At 46.2% G+C, this 19,036-nt stretch overlaps 1 protein-coding gene across 1 annotated transcript in view; it reads left to right on the top strand.

The window, feature by feature from the left end:
• Positions 1–2,626: 2,626 nt before the first annotated feature.
• Positions 2,627–19,036, top strand: part of TRAP1 (TNF receptor associated protein 1) — a 79,764-nt gene continuing 63,354 nt past the window's right edge. The window contains exons 1-2 of the mRNA XM_038762783.1: positions 2,627–2,723; positions 13,045–13,227. Of these exons, the coding sequence (XP_038618711.1) occupies positions 2,627–2,723; positions 13,045–13,227 (280 nt within the window). The remainder of the gene's footprint in view (positions 2,724–13,044; positions 13,228–19,036) is intronic.

The raw sequence follows: 19,036 nt of genomic DNA, 5'->3' as shown, positions 1-19,036 counted from the left end.
CTTCCTTCCTCTCCCCCTCGTCCCTCTCTCCATCCCCCCATCTTACCTCCTTCCCTTCCCCACAGCACCTGTATATATGTATATATGTTTGTACATATTTATTACTCTATTTTACTTGTACATATCTATTCTATTTATTTTATTTAGTTAGTATGTTTGGTTTTGTCTCCCCCTTTTAGACTGTGAGCCCACTGTTGGGTAGGGACTGTCTCTATATGTTGCCAATTTGTACTTCCCAAGCGCTTAGTACAGTGCTCTGCACACAGTAAGCGCTTAGTAAATACAATTGATGATGATGATGATGATGACTTGACGGCAAAAGACAAGAGGTGATGAGGTACTAAAACTGGTTAAAATATCATATGAGCTTTAGTGATGGAACAGGTTGACGTAGAATAGAAATGAAATGGCTACGTTGTTGTGTCTCACTTGTTCCTCTCTCTATGCAGTTCCCTTCTTTCCCATGCTCCATTTTTATTGTCTGTTCTTCAGCCCTACACCCCAAAAGCCTGAACCCAGCTTGCGAGACTTTTTTTCCCCAAGTTGTCCTGGGAGAAAAGCCTTGGCACCCTCCTTAAGATGGCTCTCTGCCCCTGCCCCATCTCTACCTCATGGTTCCCTGTATATTATTTTTTTTTTTTTGGAATTTGTTAAGCACTTACCATGTGCCAGGCATTGTACTAAGCACTGGGGTAGATACAAGCTGGACAAGAGTCCATGTCCCATTGGGGACTCACGGTCTTAATCCCCATTTTACGGATGAGATAAGTGAGGCACAGAAAAGTGACGTGGCTTGCCCAAGGTCACACAGCGGAGCCAGGATTTCTGACTCCCATGCCTGTGCTCTATCCATTGGACCACACTGCTCATTGTGGGCAGGGAATGTGTTCGCTTATTGTTGTATTGTACTCTCCCAAGTGCTTAATACATTGCTTTTTGCACAATAAGTGCTCAGTAAATACAATTGAATGAATGAATGCTTTTTTCATTCATTCATTCATTCAATCATATTTATTGAGTGCTTACTGTGTGCAGAGCACTGTACTAAGCGCTTGGGAAGTACAAGTTAGCAACATACAAAGACGGTCCCTACCCAACAGTGGGCTCACACCCAGTCCAGAAACTCCCAAACTGCGGGTTCCCTCTTCAGTTCCCCCTTCAGCCTCCCAACTGCTAAAGCAACCTGTATATATGTATATATGTTTGTACATATTTGTTACTCTATTTATTTATTTTACTTGTACATATCTATTCTATTTATTTTATTTTGTTAGTATGTTTGGTTTTGTTCTCTGTCTCCCCCTTTTAGACTGTGAGCCCACTGTTGGGTAGGGACTGTCTCTATATGTTGCCAACTTGGACTTCCCAAGCGCTTAGTCCAGTGCTCTGCACACAGTAAGCGCTCAATAAATACGATTGATGATGATGATGATAAAGCAGAGTGGTGTAATCGGTAGAGCATTGGCTTGGGAATCAGAAGGTTATGGGCTCTACTCCCGGTTCCACCACTTGTCTGCTGTGGGGCTCTGGGCAAGTCACTTCACTTCTCTGTGCCTCAGTTCCCTCATCCTTAAAATGGGGATTGAGACTGTGAGCCCCACGTGGGACAGGGACTGTGTCCAACCCGCTTTGCTTGTATCCATCCCAGCGCTTAGTACAGTGTCCGGCACAGAGCAGATACTTAACAAATACGACAATCATTATCATCATCATTATTATTATTATTGTTATCTTCTCCCCACCCCTGCCCCTGCTCGGCATTCAGAGTCCCAGGTGGCACGGACTGGAAGGGAATCGGGCGGTCCAGGGAAGAGATGGGTGGGCAGGAACTGTTAAAAGTTAAAATCATTAATGGTATTTTCATTCATTCAATCATTCAATTGTATTTATTGAGCGCTTACTGTGTGCAGAGCACTGTACTAAGCGCTTGGGAGGTACAAGTTCTCTTTCTTAGATAGAAAAGCATTTTTTAGATATCGTCTCACTAGCCTTGACGGCATCTCTGGGTAGGGAAAAGACAGCAGAGGGGCAATAACGTTAAAGAAAAACAATAATGAACATTGTGATATTTCTTAAGGTTGACTACGGGCCAAACATTGCACTAAATCCTGGGATAAAATCAAGATCATGGTGTAGGATACAGTGCCCGTCCCACATGGGGTTCATGGTATTTATCAAGTGCTTACTATGTGTGGAGCACTGTACTAAGCACTTGGAAGAGTACACTACAACAGAATTAGCAGACAAGTCCCGGGCCCATAATGAGTTTTTAAGAAGGCCCAGAGGGTGGGCTGGAGGGTTGTGGGGATCGGGCAAGGCAGCTGGCGGAGTTCCAGGGAAAGAAATTGAAAGTAGGGAGGGCCAGCTGGATTGGAGGGACAATTTTAAGGGCTTTCCTGGCTGACAAGGAGATTGACATTAAGCTTGCCAACAAGGGCTAGGGGAGATGCTTCTGTTTTGCTTAAACCCTCTCTGGCAGTCTGCCCACTCACACCAGTCAGTCACCATCTGGTCACTTTTCCCTCAGACGCGTTGCCATTTCAGCCTCCTCTTTAGCCAATTCACTAGGAATTGTAGCACTTTCCCCTTAGCTTCGTTGGCTGAACTAATATGGAACAAATGAAGGATGATTTCGGCGTCTGATTTCTGGGCGGCACTCTACATTGGGTCTCCAAAGAGAGCCACAGGTCCAGAAGCTAGTGGCAAGGGCACAGGCCTGAGAGGTAGAAAGGACCTGGGTTCTAATCCTGACTCTGCCACTTGTCTGCTGTGTGACCTTGGGCAAGTCACTTTGCTTCTCGGTGCATCAGTTACCTCATCTGTATAATGGAAGACTGTTGAGCCCCATGTTGGACATGGATTGGGTCCAACCTGATTAGCTTGTACCTACCTCAGCACTTTGTACAGTGCCTGACACATGGTAAGTGTTTAACAAATGCAATAAAGAAAAAGAATTCCTCTGGTCCTATATATAGACCAGCCACTCTTGGTATCCCTGGTGCCTCGTGCTTAAATAAAGGGCACCATTATAACTCTTGGAGAAAGGTTCTTTCACAGAAAATATATCTGAACAGCTCACAAATAATAATGAACAATTCACACACAGAGAAGTTTTGATTTGAGGGAACTGTGGGAAATCATTTTTATGCCTTAGAAAGATGAAACATTCAGAACTTGTGCCTCCAATATAAACTTTCTTCCCACAAGCCCCTCTCTTCTGTGAATGAAAAGTCATGTTTTGGCGGCTTCTGCATTTGAATGCCTGCCTCAGTCTGCCCCAATTTATCAGCTTGCTAAATTTAAGCAAAATAATGTGAAGTGCCAACATTCCCACTGTTGCCACCCTTCATCCCTATATGTTAGTTTATTTTTTTGTGCCTAAAGGGAACATAGCACAAAGATTTCAGCTTTTTCCTTGTATGTTCTGATGTGTCCTTGCAGACACTATCAGGTGTGATATCCCTAAAATCTCCCCTCCCCCCAAGTCCCTCCGAACTCCTGCACATTCTTCAACTCTCCCATCTTTCCCAGCAGTATCTCTAGAGGAGATCACCTGTCTTTTTTCAAAATCCACCCCCTCCACCTGGACATCATACCCTATTCCTTCTCACCTTATCAAAACATTTGTCCCCACCCTTCTTCCCTCCCTAACTGCCATCTTCAGCTGTTCACTTTCCAGTGACTTCTTCCCCACTGCTTTCAAACATGCCCACAACTCCCCTATCATAAAAAAAATCCTCCCTTGACCCCATGGCTCCCTCCTACCATTCCTCTCCAAACTCCATGAGCGAGTTGTCTACTCTCGCTGTCTCAAGTTCCTCTCCTCCAATTCTCTTCCTGACCCCCTCCAATCTGGCTTCCATCCCCTTCAAAGGTCGCCAGTGATCTCCTTCGTGCTATGTCCAGTGGTCTCTACTCCATCCTAATCCTCCTTGACCTCTCAGTTGCCTTCAACACTGTAGACCACCCCCTTCTCCTGGAAGTGTCCAACCTCAGCTTCACCGACACTGTCCTTGGTTCTTCTGCTATCACTCTGGCTACTCATTTTCAGCCTCTTTCGAGGGCTCCTCCCCTGCCTCCCATCCCTTAACTGTGGGTGTCCCTCAAACCTAACTTCTGGGTCCCCTTCTATCCCCCACCTATACCTACTCTCTTGGAGAACTCATTCGCTCACATGTCTTCAACTATGCGGATGATACCCAAATCTGCATCTCCAGTCCTGATCTCTCTTCCTCTCTACGGTCTCACATTTCCTCCTGCCTTCAAGACTTCTGTAACTTGGATGTCCTCCCATCACGTCAAACTTAACACATCCAAAACAGTACTACTTATCTTCCCACACAAACACTGTCCTCCCCGATTTTCACATCACTGTAGACGGCCATCCACCATCCATCCTTCCACCATCCTTCCTGTCTCACAAACCTGTTCGGCGTTATCCTTGACTCCTCTCTCTCATTCAACCCACATATTCAATCCATCACTAAATCCTATCAGTTCGACCTCCACAACATCGCTAAAATCCAGCCTCAACTCTCCATTCAAACTGCTACCACGTTAATCCAATCACTTTTATCCCACCTTGATTACTGTACCAGCATCCTTGCTGACCTCTCTGGCTCCTGTCTCTCCCCACTCCATCCATTACTTCACTCAGCTGCTCGGATCATTTTTCTACAAAAACGTTCAGGCTGTGTTTCCCCGTTCCTCAAGAACCTGCAGTGATTGCCCATCCACTTCTGCATCAAGCAGAAACTCCTTACTATCAGCTATAAATCACTCAATCACCTTGCCTTCGCCTACCTCACCTCCCTACTCTCCTACAATGACCCAGCCTGCACACTTAGCTCCTCTAATGCTAATCTTCTCACTGTACCTCAGTTTCCACTATCTTGCCACCCACCTCCTGCCTCTGGCCTGGAGCACCCTCCCTCATACCCAACAGACTGCAACTCTCCCCCACTTCCAAGCCTTGTTGAAGGCACATCTCCTCCAAGAGGGCTTCCCCGACTAAGCCCTCCTTTCCTCTTCCCCCACTCCCTTCTGCATCGCCTTGACTTGCTCCCTCTATTCATCCCCCCTCCCAACCCCACAGCACTGTGAACCCCTTGTCGGACACAGACTGTGTCCAACCTGATTAGCTTGTATCTACCCCGCAGTACTTAATATACTGCCGGGCACACAGTAAGTACATCAAAAGTACCATTAAAAAAAGTACGTTTGCCCCTCATTTATCCCCTTACCATCCCAATGGTGCTAAAACAGAGGATGTTTGAGCAGGTGACTTTAGGCCAGATGAGGTCATAACAGGGGTTGCTAAGAAAATCTTCAAATTCAAAATAAATTCTAATCTAACCAAAACCTAAATCTTTAGGCATGACCTGAAAACATTTTGGGTCCAAAGTCAGACTGATTAATCAATTGCTTAAATGATTTCCGAAGGGACAATGCATTGCTGAGACCTTGTGTGCACACCCCTGTGTGTGTCCTGGCACCGTAACTAGGTGAAAATGTGCACATTTCTAAATATTCACCCATCTGGAGATGAAGCAGCCCGTCCATTCCTTGTGGTACGGACCTGAAGATACTTTTTTGAGAAAGTCCTTTCTGCCTGCTTCACTGGGATAATGAAAAATGTTTGGCTAAAAAATATGTCTATCATTTATTAGCATACTGCATATAATTTGCCAGGTATAAATGGTGTGGGGATAAAGCACTAACCCATTTGAAGATTTGTCACTTGAATCCAGTAATAGGGAAAGCAAGCAAATGTTCACAAAGAGATGACATAGTTGAGATTTCAATTAGAGCTCAGTGGGGAAAAAGCCAAGAGATACATTTGTGGAAATTTAGATTCCAGACATTTAGGAACTTGATGGGTGCTTTAGAACTGAAGCACTTTATGACAGCTTTTGGATCAAATTCTAAGAAAAGTCTTCAAGCTGTTGGAAAGATTTGGGGTGAAAGAATTGGTGAATATCTGATTTAGGAATGGAAGTGCTGTCTGTAAGGGACACTGGTAGGGTTCAGAAATGACTGCATTGCAGTAATCCACCCAGGTACCATCTTAGATTTGGATCAGAGCAAGGTAATTCACAGAGGCATTAGAATTGGAACTACTGGGAAAATATGGAATTTATCCCAACTAGCAACTTACAAAGACACCATTCCTGTTAGAGTGTAAGTTCTTTGTGGACTTGGAATATGCCTTGAGCTGTTCAGTGGTACCTAAAATACTCTCCCAAGTGTGTAGTGCAGTGTTTTACACAGAGAAAGGGCTTAATAAATACCACCGATTGATTATTCATTCATTCAATCATATTTTTTGAGTGCTTACTATTCATTCAGTCATACATTAAGTGCTTACTGTGTGTAGAGCACTGTACTAAGCATTCAGGAAAGTACAATACAATAAAGAGTGACATTCCCTGCCCACGACAAGCTCACCATCTAGAGCTCTTTCTAGTAAGCCAGGCTGCTTCTCAAGTGTTGTACAGGGAGCAGTTGGATGATAAAATGGCATTATTTCCTACCCCGGAGCTGGTGTGACAGGACTTCCTCTCCATTTTTTTTGTTCTTGTTTTGCTGGGAAGAGATTTGTCATTTTTCCCCACGGGATATTTCCAACATTTCTATTCTATTTATTTTGTTAATGATGTGCTTCTAGCTTTACTTCTATTTATTCTGATGACACTTGTTCACATTTTGTTTTGTTGTCTGTCTCCCCCTTCTAGACTGTGAGCCTGTTGTGGGGTAGGGACTGTCTCTATATGTTGCCGACTTGTACTTCCCAAGTGCTTAGTCCAGTGCTCTGCACACAGTAAGCGCTCAATAAATATGATTCTATTTATTTTATTTTGTTAATAGTTTTTATTTTGTAGTCTGTCTCCCCCTTCTAAACTGTGAGCCCGCTGTTGGGTAGGGACCGTCTCTATATGTTGCCGACTTGTACTTCCCAAGCGCTTAGTCCAGCGCTGTGCACACAGTAAGCGCTCAGTAAATACGATTCTATTTTATTTTGTTAATATGTTTTGTCGTCTGTCTTCCCCTTCTAGACTGTGAGCTTGCTGTTGGGTAGCGACCGTCTCTATATGTTGCCGACTTGTACTTCCCAAGCGCGTAGTCCAGCGCTCTGCACACAGTAAGTGCTCAATAAATATGATTCTATGTATTTTATTTTGTTAATATGCTTTGTTGTCTGTCTCCTCTAGACAGACTGTGAGCCCACTGTTGGGTAGGGACCGTCTCTAGCTCACCTCCTCCAGGAGGCCTTCCCAGACTGAGCCCCCTCCTTCCTCTCCCCCTCCTCCCCATCCCCCCCACCTTACCTCCTTCGCCTCTCCACAGCACCTGTATATATGTATATATGTTTGTACACATTTATTACTCTATTTATTTATTTTACTTGTACGTATTTATTCTATTTATTTTATTTTGTTAATATGTTTTGTTTTGTTGTCTGTCTCCCCCTTCTAGACTGTGAGCCCGCTGTTGGGTAGGGACCGTCCCTAGATGTTTCCGACTTGTACTTCCCAAGCGCTTAGTCCAGTGCTCTGCACACAGTAAGCGCTCAATAAATACGATTGAATGAATGAATAAATGAATACGATTGAATGAATGAATGACGGGGGGTGAGGGGAGGGGCGGGAGAAGCCGCTGTTGCCCTTGACGACGGGACGCAAGGTCGCGGAGGCCCCCGGCCTGAAAGAAACCACCACCGTGCCGTCATTCATCCATTCATTCATTCATTCATTCATTCATTCGCTCAATCGTATTTATTGAGCGTTTACTGTGTGCAGAGCACTGTACTGAGCGCTTGGGAAGTCCAAGTTGGCAACATCTAGAGAGGTCCCTACCCAACAGCGGGCTCACGGTCTAGAAGGGGGAGACAGACAACAAAACAAAACCAGCGCTTAGAACAGTGCTTTGCACATAGTAAGCGCTTAATAAATGCCATTATTATTATTATTATATTAACAAAATAAAATAAATAGAATAAACGTGTACAAGTAAAATAGAATAATAAATCTGTACAAACATATATACATATATACAGGTGCTGTGGGGAGGGGAAGGAGGTAAGACGGGGCTGAGCCCCCAGACTGAGCCCCCTCCTTCCTTTCCCCCTCCTCCCCCTCCCCACAGCACCTGTATATATGTATATATTCATTGATTCATTCATTCAATCGTATTTTTTGAGCGCTTTCTGTGTGCAGAGCACTGGACTAAGCGCTTGGGAAGTCCAAGTCGGCAACATCTAGAGACGGTCCCTACCCAACAGCGGGCTCACAGTCTAGAAGGGGGAGACAAACAACAAAACAAAACTTATTAACAAAATAAAATAGAATAAACGTACAAGTAAAATAGAGTGATAAATATGTACAAACATATATACAGGTGCTGTGGGGAGGGGAAGGAGGTAAGGCGGGGGAGATGGGGAGGAGGAGGAGGAGGGGGAGAGGAAGGAGGGGGCTCAGCCTGGGAAGGCCTCCTGGAGGGGGTGAGCTCTCAGTAGGGCTTTGAAGGGCTTTGTATATATGTTTGTACAGATTTATTACTCCATTTATTTTACTTGTACATATTTACTCTATTTTATTTGGTTTATATGTTTTGTTTTGTTGTCTGTCTCCCCCTTCTAGACTGTGAGCCCGCTGTTGGGTAGGGACCGGCTCTAGATGTTGCCAACTTGGACTCCCCTAAGTGCTTAGTCCAGTGCTCTGCACACAGTAAGCGCTCAATAAATACGATTGAATGAATGAATGAATATATAGGTGCTGTGAGGATGGGAAGGGGAGGAGGGGGAGAGGAAGGAGGGGGCTCAATCTGGGAAGGCCTCCTGGAGGAGGTGAGCTAGAGACGGTCCCTACCCAACAGCGGGCTCACAGTCTAGAAGGGGGAGACAGACAACAAATCTATCAACAAAATAAAATAAATAGAACAGTATTTATTGAGCACTTACTGTGTGCAGAGCACTGGACGAAGCGTTTGGGAAGTCCAAGCCGGCAACATCTAGAGACGGTCCCTACCCAACAGCGGGCTCACAGTCTAGAAGGGGAAGACAGACAACAAAACCTATTAACAAAATAAATAGAATCGTATTTATTGAGCGCTTACTGTGTGCAGAGCAATGTACTAAGCGCTTGGGAAGTACAAGTCGGCAACATTCATTCATTCAATCGTATTTATTGGGCTCTTACTGTGTGCAGAGCACTGGACTAAGTGCTTGGGAAGTACAAGTCAGCAACATATAGAGACAGTCCCTACCCAACAGCGGGCTCACAGTCTAGAAGGGGGAGACAGACAAAAAAACCTATTAACAAAATAAAAGAAATAGAATCGTATTTATTGAGCGCTTACTGTGTGCAGAGCAATGTACTAAGCGCTTGGGAAGTCCAAGCCGGCAACATATAGAGACGGTCCCTACCCAACGGTGGGCTCACAGTCTAGAAGGGGGAGACAGACAACAAAACAAAACCTATTAAGAAAATAAAATATAGAATTGTATTTATTGAGCGCTTACTGTGTGCAGAGCACTGTACTAAGCGCTTGGGAAGTCCAAGTCGGCAACATATAGAGACGGTCCCTACCCAACAGCGGGCTCACAGTCTAGAAGGGGGAGACAGACAACAAAATAAAACATATTAACAAAATAAATAGAATAAATACATACGAATAAAATAAGTAAATAGAGTAATAAATCTGTACAAACATATATACAGGTGCTGTGGGGAGTGGAAGGAGGTAAGGCGGGGTGATGGGGAGGGGGAGAGGAAGGAAGGGGTTCAATCTGGGAAGGCCTCCTGGAGGAGGTGAGCTCTCAGTTTTTGACATTCATTCATTCAATCGTATTTATTGAGCGCTTACTGGGTGCAGAGCACTGTACTAAGCGCTTGGGAAGTACAAGTTGGCAACATACAGAGACGGTCCCTACCCAACAGCGGACTCACAGTCTAGAAGGGGGGGGGGACAGACAACAAAAACAAAACCTAGTAACAAAATAAAATAAATAGCATCGTATTTATTGAGCGCTTACTGTGTGCAGAGCACTGGACTAAACCAATTAACCCAATAAAACAAATAGAATAAATAAGTGCAAGTAAAAGAAATAGAGTAATAAATCTGTACAAACATATATCCGGGTGCTGTGGGGACCGGGGGAGGAAGGGGCTCAGTCTGAGAAGGCCTCCTGAAGTAAAAGAATCAATCAATCAATCAATCATTTATTGAGCGCTTGCTGTCATCATCATCATCAATCGTATTTATTGAGCGCTTACTGTGTGGAGAGCACTGTACTAAGCGCTTGGGAAGTACAAGTTGGCAACATATAGAGACAGTCCCTACCCAACAGTGGGCTCACAGTCTAAAAGGGGGAGACAGAGAACAAAACCAAACATACTAACAAAATAAAATAAATAGAATAGATATGTACAAGTAAAATAAATAAATAAATAGAATAACAAATATGTACAAACATATATACATATATACAGGTGCTGTGGGGAAGGGAAGGAGGTAAGATGGGGGGGATGGAGAGGGGGATGAGGGGGAGAGAACTGTGTGCAGAGCACTGTACTAAGCGCTTGGGAAGTACAAGTCGGCAACATATAGAGACAGTCCCTACCCAACAGCGGGCTCACAGTCTAAAAGGGGGAGACAGACAACAAAACCAAACACACCAACAAAATAAAATAAAGTAATAAGAAATAGAGTAATAAATCTGTACAAACATAGATCCGGGTGCTGTGGGGAGGGGAAGGAGGGGGCTCAGTCTGGGAAGGCCTCCTGAACTAAAAGAAATAGAGTAATAAATCTGTACAAGAGAAGCAGTGTGGCTCAGTGGAAAGAGCCCGGGCTTTGGAGTCAGAGGTCATGGGTTCAAATCCCCGCTCCGCCACTTGTCAGCCGTGTGACTTTGGGCAAGTCACTTCACTTCTCTGGGCCGCAGTTCCCTCATCTGTAAAATGGGGTTGAAGACTGTGAGCCCCCCGTGGGGCAACCTCATCACCTTGTAACCTCCCCAGCGCTTAGAACAGTGCGCTGCACATAGTAAGGGCTTAACAAATACTATTATTATTATTATTATTATTATTATTATTACTACTACTACAAACATAGATCCGGGTGCTGTGGGGAGGGGAAGGAGGAGGCTCAGTCTGGGAAGGCCTCCTGAAGTGAAAGAAATAGAGTAATAAATCTGTACAAGAGAAGCAGCGCGGCTCAGTGGAAAGAGCCCGGGCTTTGGAGTCAGAGGTCATGGGTTCAAATCCCCGCTCCGCCACTTGTCAGCCGTGTGACTTTGGGCAAGTCACTTCACTGGGCCTCAGTTCCCTCATCTGTAAAATGGGGTTGAAGACTGTGAGCCCCCCACCGTGGGGCAACCTCATCACCTTGTAACCTCCCCAGCACTTAGAACAGTGCGCTGCACATAGTAAGGGCTTAACAAATACCATTATTATTATTATTATTATTATTATTATTATATTACAAACATAGATCCAGGTGCTGTGGGGAGGGGGAGGGAGGGGGCTCAGTCTGGGAAGGCCTCCTGAAGTAAAAGAAATAGAGTAATAAATCTGTACCAGAGAAGCAGCGTGGCTCAGTGGAAAGAGCCCGGGCTTTGGAGTCAGAGGTCATGGGTTCAAATCCCCGCTCCGCCACTTGTCAGCCGTGTGACTTTGGGCAAGTCACTTCACTGGGCCTCAGTCCCCTCATCTGTAAAATGGGGTTGAAGACTGTGAGCCCCCCGTGGGGCAACCTCATCACCTTGTAACCTCCCCAGCGCTTAGAACAGTGCGCTGCACATAGTAAGGGCTTAACAAATACCATTATTATTACTATTACTACTACTACAAACATAGATCCGGGTGCTGTGGGGAGGGGAAGCAGGGGGCTCAGTCTGGGAAGGCCTCCTGAACTAAAAGAAATAGAGTAATAAATCTGTACAAGAGAAGCAGCGTGGCTCAGTGGAAAGAGCCCGGGCTTTGGAGTCAGAGGTCATGGGTTCAAACCCCGGCTCTGCCACTTGTCAGCTGTATGATTTTGGGCAAGTCACTTCACTTCTCTGGGCCTCAGTTCCCTCATCTGTAGAATGGGGTTGAAGACTGTGAGCCCCCCGTGGGGCAACCTCATCACCTTGTAACCTCCCCAGCGCTTAGAACAGTGTGCTGCACATAGTAAGGGCTTAACAAATACCATTATTATTATTATATTACAAACATAGATCCAGGTGCTGTGGGGAGGGGAAGGAGGGGGCTCAGTCTGGGAAGGCCTCCTGAACTAAAAGAAATAGAGTAATAAATCTGTACAAGAGAAGCAGCGCGGCTCAGTGGCAAGAGCCCGGGCTTTGGAGTCAGAGGTCATGGGTTCAAATCCCCGCTCCGCCACTTGTCAGCTCTGTGACTTTGGGCAAGTCACTTCACTTCTCTGGGCCTCAGTCCCCTCATCTGTAAAATGGGGTTGAAGACTGTGAGCCCCCCGTGGGGCAACCTCATCACCTTGTAACCTCCCCAGTGCTTAGAACAGTGCGCTGCACATAGGGCTTAACAAATACCATTATTATTATTATTATATTACAAACATAGATCCAGGTGCTGTGGGGAGGGGAAGGAGGGGGCTCAGTCTGGGAAGGCCTCCTGAACTAAAAGAAATAGAGTAATAAATCTGTACAAGAGAAGCAGCATGGCTCAGTGGCAAGAGCCCGGGCTTTGGAGTCAGAGGTCATGGGTTCAAATCCCCGCTCCGCCACTTGTCAGCCGTGTGACTTTGGGCAAGTCACTTCACTTCTCTGGGCCTCATCTGTAAAATGGGGTTGAAGACTGTGAGCGCCCCCCCGTGGGACCACCTCATCACCGTGTAACCTCCCCAGCGCTTAGAACAGTGTGCTGCACATAGTAAGGGCTTAACAAATACTATTATTATTATATTATATTATATTACAAACATAGATCCGGTTGCTGTGGGGAGGGGAAGGAGGGGGCTCAGTCTGGGAAGGCCTCCTGGTGGAGGGGGGCTCGTCCGGCCGCGGCCCCCGCCTCGGCCCCCTAGCGGCGGGATGGGGGGAGTGCAGGCGGCGGGGCCGGCGCGTGCGCGAGGCCGGCGGCGGTGCGAGAGGCCGGCGCATGCGCACATCCAACGACGGACCGGCCGACATGGCGCGAGCGTTGAGGGCCCTCAGGGCCTTCGTCCCTCATGGCCCCCTTCTCTCACCCCGGACCCCAGGACACCCAGGTAAGGCCGCCCCCCTTCCCGACCAGACTTCAAAATCATTAGCCATACACTTCCCATTTCATTAATAATAATGTTGGTATTTGTTAAGCGCTTACTATGTGCCAAGCACTGTTCTGAGCGCTGGGGTGGGATACCAGCTCATCAGGTTGCCCCACATGGGGCTCACACTCTTCATCCCCATTTTAATGGTAATGTTGGTATGTGTTAAGCGCTTATTATGTGCCAAGCACTGTTCTAAGCGCTGGGGTGGGCATATAAGGTCATGCAGCGTGGCTCAGTGGGAAGGGCACGGGATTCGGAGGTCATGGGTTCAAATCCCACTTCTGCCAATTGGTGATGGTAAAACAGTTCCACTTAATCTGGGGTATTGGACTCTAGCATCAACCCCAGTGTGGCTCAGTGGAAAGAGCCCGGGCATTGGAGTCAGAGGTCATGGGTTCGAATCCCTACTCTGCCAATCGTCAGCTGTGTGACTTTGGGCAGGTCACTTCACTTCTCTGGGCCTCAGTTCCCTCATCTGTAAAACGAGGATGAAGACTGTGAGCCCCCCGTGGGACAACCTGATCACCTTGTGACCTCCCCAGCGCTTAGAACAGTGCTTTGCACATAGTAAGCGCTTAATAAATGCCATCATTATTATTATTATTATTATCAGGTTTTCCCACGTGGGGCTCACACTCTTCATCCCCATTTTAATGTGGGTATTTGTTAAGCTCACACTCTTCATCCCCATTTTAATGTGGGTATTTGTTAAGCGCTCACTATGTGCCAAGCACTGTTCTAAGCGCTGGGGTGGGATACCAGGTAATCAGGTTGTCCCACGTGGGGCTCACACTCTTCATCCCCGTTTTAATGATGGTATTTGTTAAGCGCTTATTATGTGCCAAGCCCTGTTCTAAGCGCTAGGGTGGGGATATCAGGTAATCAGGTTGTCCCACGTGGGGCTCACACTCTTCATCCCCATTTTAATAGTAATGTTGGTATTTGTTAAGCGCTTATTATGTGCCAACCACTGTTCTAAGCGCTGGGCTTGGATACCGGGTCATCAGGTTGTCCCACGTGGGGCTCACACGCTTCATCCCCATTTTAATTTAATAGTAATGTTGGTATCTGTTAAGCGCTCACTATGTGCCAAGTACTGTTATAAGCGCTAGGGTGGGGATATCAGGTAATCAGGTTGTCCCACGTGGGGCTCACACTCTTCAGCCCCATTTTAATGTGGGTATTTGTTAAACTCACACTCTTCATCCCCATTTTAATGTTGGCATTTGCTAAGCGCTCACTATGTGTCAAGTACTGTTATAAGCGCTAGGGTGGGGATATCAGGTAATCAGGTTGTCCCACGTGGGGCTCACACTCTTCATCCCCATTTTAATGTGGGTATTTGTTAAGCGCTCACTATGTGCCAAGTACTGTTCTAAGCGCTGGGGTGGGATACCAGGTCATCAGGTTGTCCCACGTGGGGCTCACACTCTTCACCCCCATTTTAAGGTTGGTATTTGTTAAGCGCTCACTATGTGCCAAGCACTGTTCTAAGCGCTGGGGTGGGATACCAGGTTGATTTAATAGTAATGTTGGTATCTGTTAAGCGCTTACTACGTGCCAAGCACTGTTCTAAGCACTAGGGTGGGGATATCAGGTAATCAGGTTGTCCCACGTGGGGCTCACACTCTTCATCCCCAATTTAATGTGGGTATTTGTTGAGCTCACACTCTTCATCCCCATTTTAATGTTGGTATTTGTTAAGCACTCACTATGTGCCAAGTACTGTTCTAAGCGCTGGGGTGGGGATATAAGGTCATTAGGTTGTCCCACTTGGGGCTCACACTCTTCATCCCCATTTTAATGTGGGTATTTGTTAAACTCACACTCTTCATCCCCATTTTAATGTTGGTATTTGCTAAGCACTCACTACGTGCCAAGTACTGTTCTAAGCGCTGGGGTGGGGATATAAGGTTATCAGGTTGTCCCACGTGGGGCACACACTCTTCATCGTGGGACAACCTGATCACCTTGTAACCTCCCCTGCCCTTAGAACAGTGCTTTGCACATAGTAAGCGCTTAATAAATGCCATCATTATTCTTTTAGACTGTGAGCCCACTGTTGGGTAGGGACTGTCTCTATATGTTGCCAATTTGTACTTCCCAAGCGCTTAGTACAGTGCTCTGCACACAGTAAGCGCACAATAAATACGATTGATGATGATGATGATCCCCATTTTAATAGTAATGTTGGTATCTGTTAAGCGCCTATTATGTGCCAAGCACTGTTCTAAGCACTAGGGTGGGGATATCAGGTCATCAGGTTGTCCCACGTGGGGCTCACACTTTTCATCCCCATTTTAATGTGGGTATTTGTTAAGCGCTCACTATGTGCCAAGCACTTTTCTAAGCACTAGGGTGGGGTTACTAGGTAATCAGGTTGTCCCACGTGGGGCTCACACTCTTCATCCCCATTTTAATAGTAATGTTGGTATTTGTTAAGCGCTTATTACGTGCCAAGCACTGTTCTAAGCGCTGGGGTGGGGATATAAGGTAATCAAGTTGTCCCACGTGGGGCTCACACTCTTCATCCCCATTTTAATGTTGGTATTTGTTAAGCGCTCACTATGTGCCAAGCACTGTTCTAAGCGCTAGGGTGGGGATACCAGGTAATCAGGTTGTCCCACGTGGGGCTCACACTCTTCATCCCCATTTTAATAGTAATGTTGGTATTTGTTAAGCGTTTACTACGTGCCAAGCACTGTTCTGAGCGCTGGGCTTGGATATCAGGTAATCAGGTTGTCCCACGTGGGGCTCACACTCTTCATCCCCATTTTAATGTGGGTATTTGTTAAACTCATACTCTTCATCCCCATTTTAATGTTGGTATTTGTTCAGCACTCACTATGTGCCAAGTACTGTTCTAAGCACTGGGGTGGGGATGTAAGCGCTTAGAACATTGCTGGGCACATAGTAAGCGCTTAACAAATACCGTCGTTATTACTATATAAGGTAATCAGGTTGTCCCATGTGGGGCTCACACTTTTCATCCCCATTTTAATAATAATGTTGGTATTAGGCGCTCACTATGTGCCAAGCACTGTTCTAAGCTCTAGGGTGGGGATACCAGGTCATCAGGTTGTCCCACGTGGGGCCCACACTCTTCACCCCCATTTTAATAGTAATGTTGGTATTTGTTAAGCACTTACTACGTGCCAAGCACTGTTTTAAGCACTGGGGTGGGGATATAAGGTAATCAGGTTGTCCCACGTGGGGCTCACACTCTTCATCCCCATTTTAATAATAATGCTGGTATTTGTTAAGCGCTTACTACGTGCCAAGCACTGTTTTTAGCGCTAGGGTGGGGATACTAGCATGTGGGGCTCACACTTTATCCCCATTTTAATAATAATGCTGGCATTTGTTAAGCGCTCACTATGTGCCAAGCACTGTTCGAAGCACCAGGGTGGGGATATAAAGTAATCAGGTTGTCCCATGTGGGGCTCACACTCTTCATCCCCATTTTAATATTGGTATTTAAGTGCTTATTATGTGCCAAGCACTGTTCTAAGCACTAGAATGGGGATACTAGGTAATCTGGTTGTCCCACATGGGGCTCATACTCTTCATCCCCATTTTAATAGTAATGTTGGTATTTGTTAAGCGCTTATTATGTGCCAAGCACTGTTCTAAGCGCTTTGGTGGGATACCAGGTAATCAGGTTGTCCCACGTGGGGCTCACACTCTTCATCCCCATTTTAATAATAATGTTGATATTTATTAAGTGATTACTATGTGCAAAGCACTGTTCCAAGCGCTGGGGAGGTTCCAAGGTGATCAGGTTGTCCCACAGGGGGCTCACAGTCTTCATCCCATTTTACAGATGAGGGAACTGAGGCACAGAGAAGTTGAGTGACTTGCCCAAAGTCACACAGCTGACAATTGGCGGAGTCGGGATTCGAACCCATGACCTCTGACTCCAAAGCCCGGGCTCTTTCCACTGAGCCACGCTGCTTCTCTATAATAATAATGATAATAATAATGGCATTTATTAAGTGCTTACTATGTGCAAAGCACTGTTCTAAGCGCCGGGGAGGTTACAAGGTGATCAGGTTGTCCCACGTGGGGCTCATACTCTTCATCCCCATTTTAATAGTAATGTTGGTATTTGTTAAGCGCTTATTATGTGCCAAGCACTGTTCTAAGCGCTTTGGTGGGATACCAGGTAATCAGGTTGTCCCACGTGGGGCTCACACTCTTCATCCCCATTTTAATAATAATGTTGATATTTATTAAGTGATTACTATGTGCAAAGCACTGTTCCAAGCGCTGGGGAGGTTCCAAGGTGATCAGGTTGTCCCACAGGGGGCTCACAGTCTTCATCCCATTTTACAGATGAGGGAACTGAGGCACAGAGAAGTTGAGTGACTTGCCCAAAGTCACACAGCTGACAATTGGCGGAGTCGGGATTCGAACCCATGACCTCTGACTCCAAAGCCCGGGCTCTTTCCACTGAGCCACGCCGCTTCTCTATAATAATAATGATAATAATAATGGCATTTATTAAGTGCTTACTATGTGCAAAGCACTGTTCTAAGCGCCGGGGAGGTTACAAGGTGATCAGGTTGTCCCACGTGGGGCTCACAGTCTTCATTCCCATTTTACAGATGAGTTAACTGAGGCACAGAGAAGTTAAATGACTTGCCCAAAGTCACACGGTTGTATTTATTGAGCATTTACTGTGTGCCAAACGCTGTACTAAGCACTTGGGAAAGTATGTTACAGCAGTAGAGACAAGTCCAACCCAGAGTGAGCTCCCAGTCTAGAGCCAGGGAATAAAACATCAATACAAGTAAATGGACATCAATATAATAATAATGATGGCATATATTAAGCGCTTACTATGTTCTAAGCACCCAGGGGCGATACAAGATGATCAGGTTGTCCCACGTGGGGCTCACAGTCTTAATCCCCATTTTACAGATGAGGTAACTGAGGCTCAGAGAAGTTAAGTGACTTGTCCAAGGTCACACGGCAGACGTGTGGCGGAGCCGGGATTAGAACCCATGACCCCTGACTCCTAAGCCTGTTTTCTTGCCACTGAGCCGTGCTGTGGGGGTGGGGGGTGGTGGTGAAGGGGTCGCAGAAGGGAGTGGGTGGTGAGGAAAAGTGGGGCTTAATCTGGGAAGGTCTCTTGGAGGAGGTGTGCCTTCAGTTAGGCTTTGAAGGCGGGGGAGAGTAATTGTCTGACGAATTTGAGGAGGAAGGATATTCCAGTCCAGAGGTAGTACGGTTGGCTGCTGACATAGGTCTGGTTTTTGGTGGCCTGAATTGTAAATTACTCAGGGGCATAGATGGCTGCCAACTCTGTTGTACTCTCCAAAGCACCCAATAAGGTGCTCTGCATGCGATAAATGCTCAGTAAATACTAATTAATTAAAAATGGCATTTGTTAAGCACTTACTATGTGCCAAGCGCCGTTCTAAGTGCTGGCGTGGAAACAAGGTGATCAGGTTGCAGTCTTAATCCCCATTCTACAGATGAGGGAACCGAGGCACGGAGAAGTTAAGCGACTTGCCCAAAGTCACAGAGCCGGGATTAGAACCCATGACCTCTGACTCCCAAGCCCGGGCTCTTTCCACTGAACCACGCTGCTACCATGGAGTGATTGGAAGGGAACTGCCCAAAGGGATGGGATAATTCTGCCTCAGCAGGCGCATAATCCACTCGGATTTCTACAGATAGCTGTGTTCCCCTCCGTGTGGGTCCAGATTTAAGGGAAAGGCCACTAGGAAATAGGTGTGAGTGGGCAACGCTTAGTCCTTGA

This window comes from Tachyglossus aculeatus, chromosome 21 (genome assembly GCF_015852505.1).
Source record: "Tachyglossus aculeatus isolate mTacAcu1 chromosome 21, mTacAcu1.pri, whole genome shotgun sequence".
Taxonomy (NCBI): Eukaryota; Metazoa; Chordata; class Mammalia; order Monotremata; family Tachyglossidae; genus Tachyglossus; species Tachyglossus aculeatus.
The sequence above is the reverse complement of the archived record's forward strand: the minus strand, read 5'-3'. Positions and strand labels throughout refer to the sequence as shown.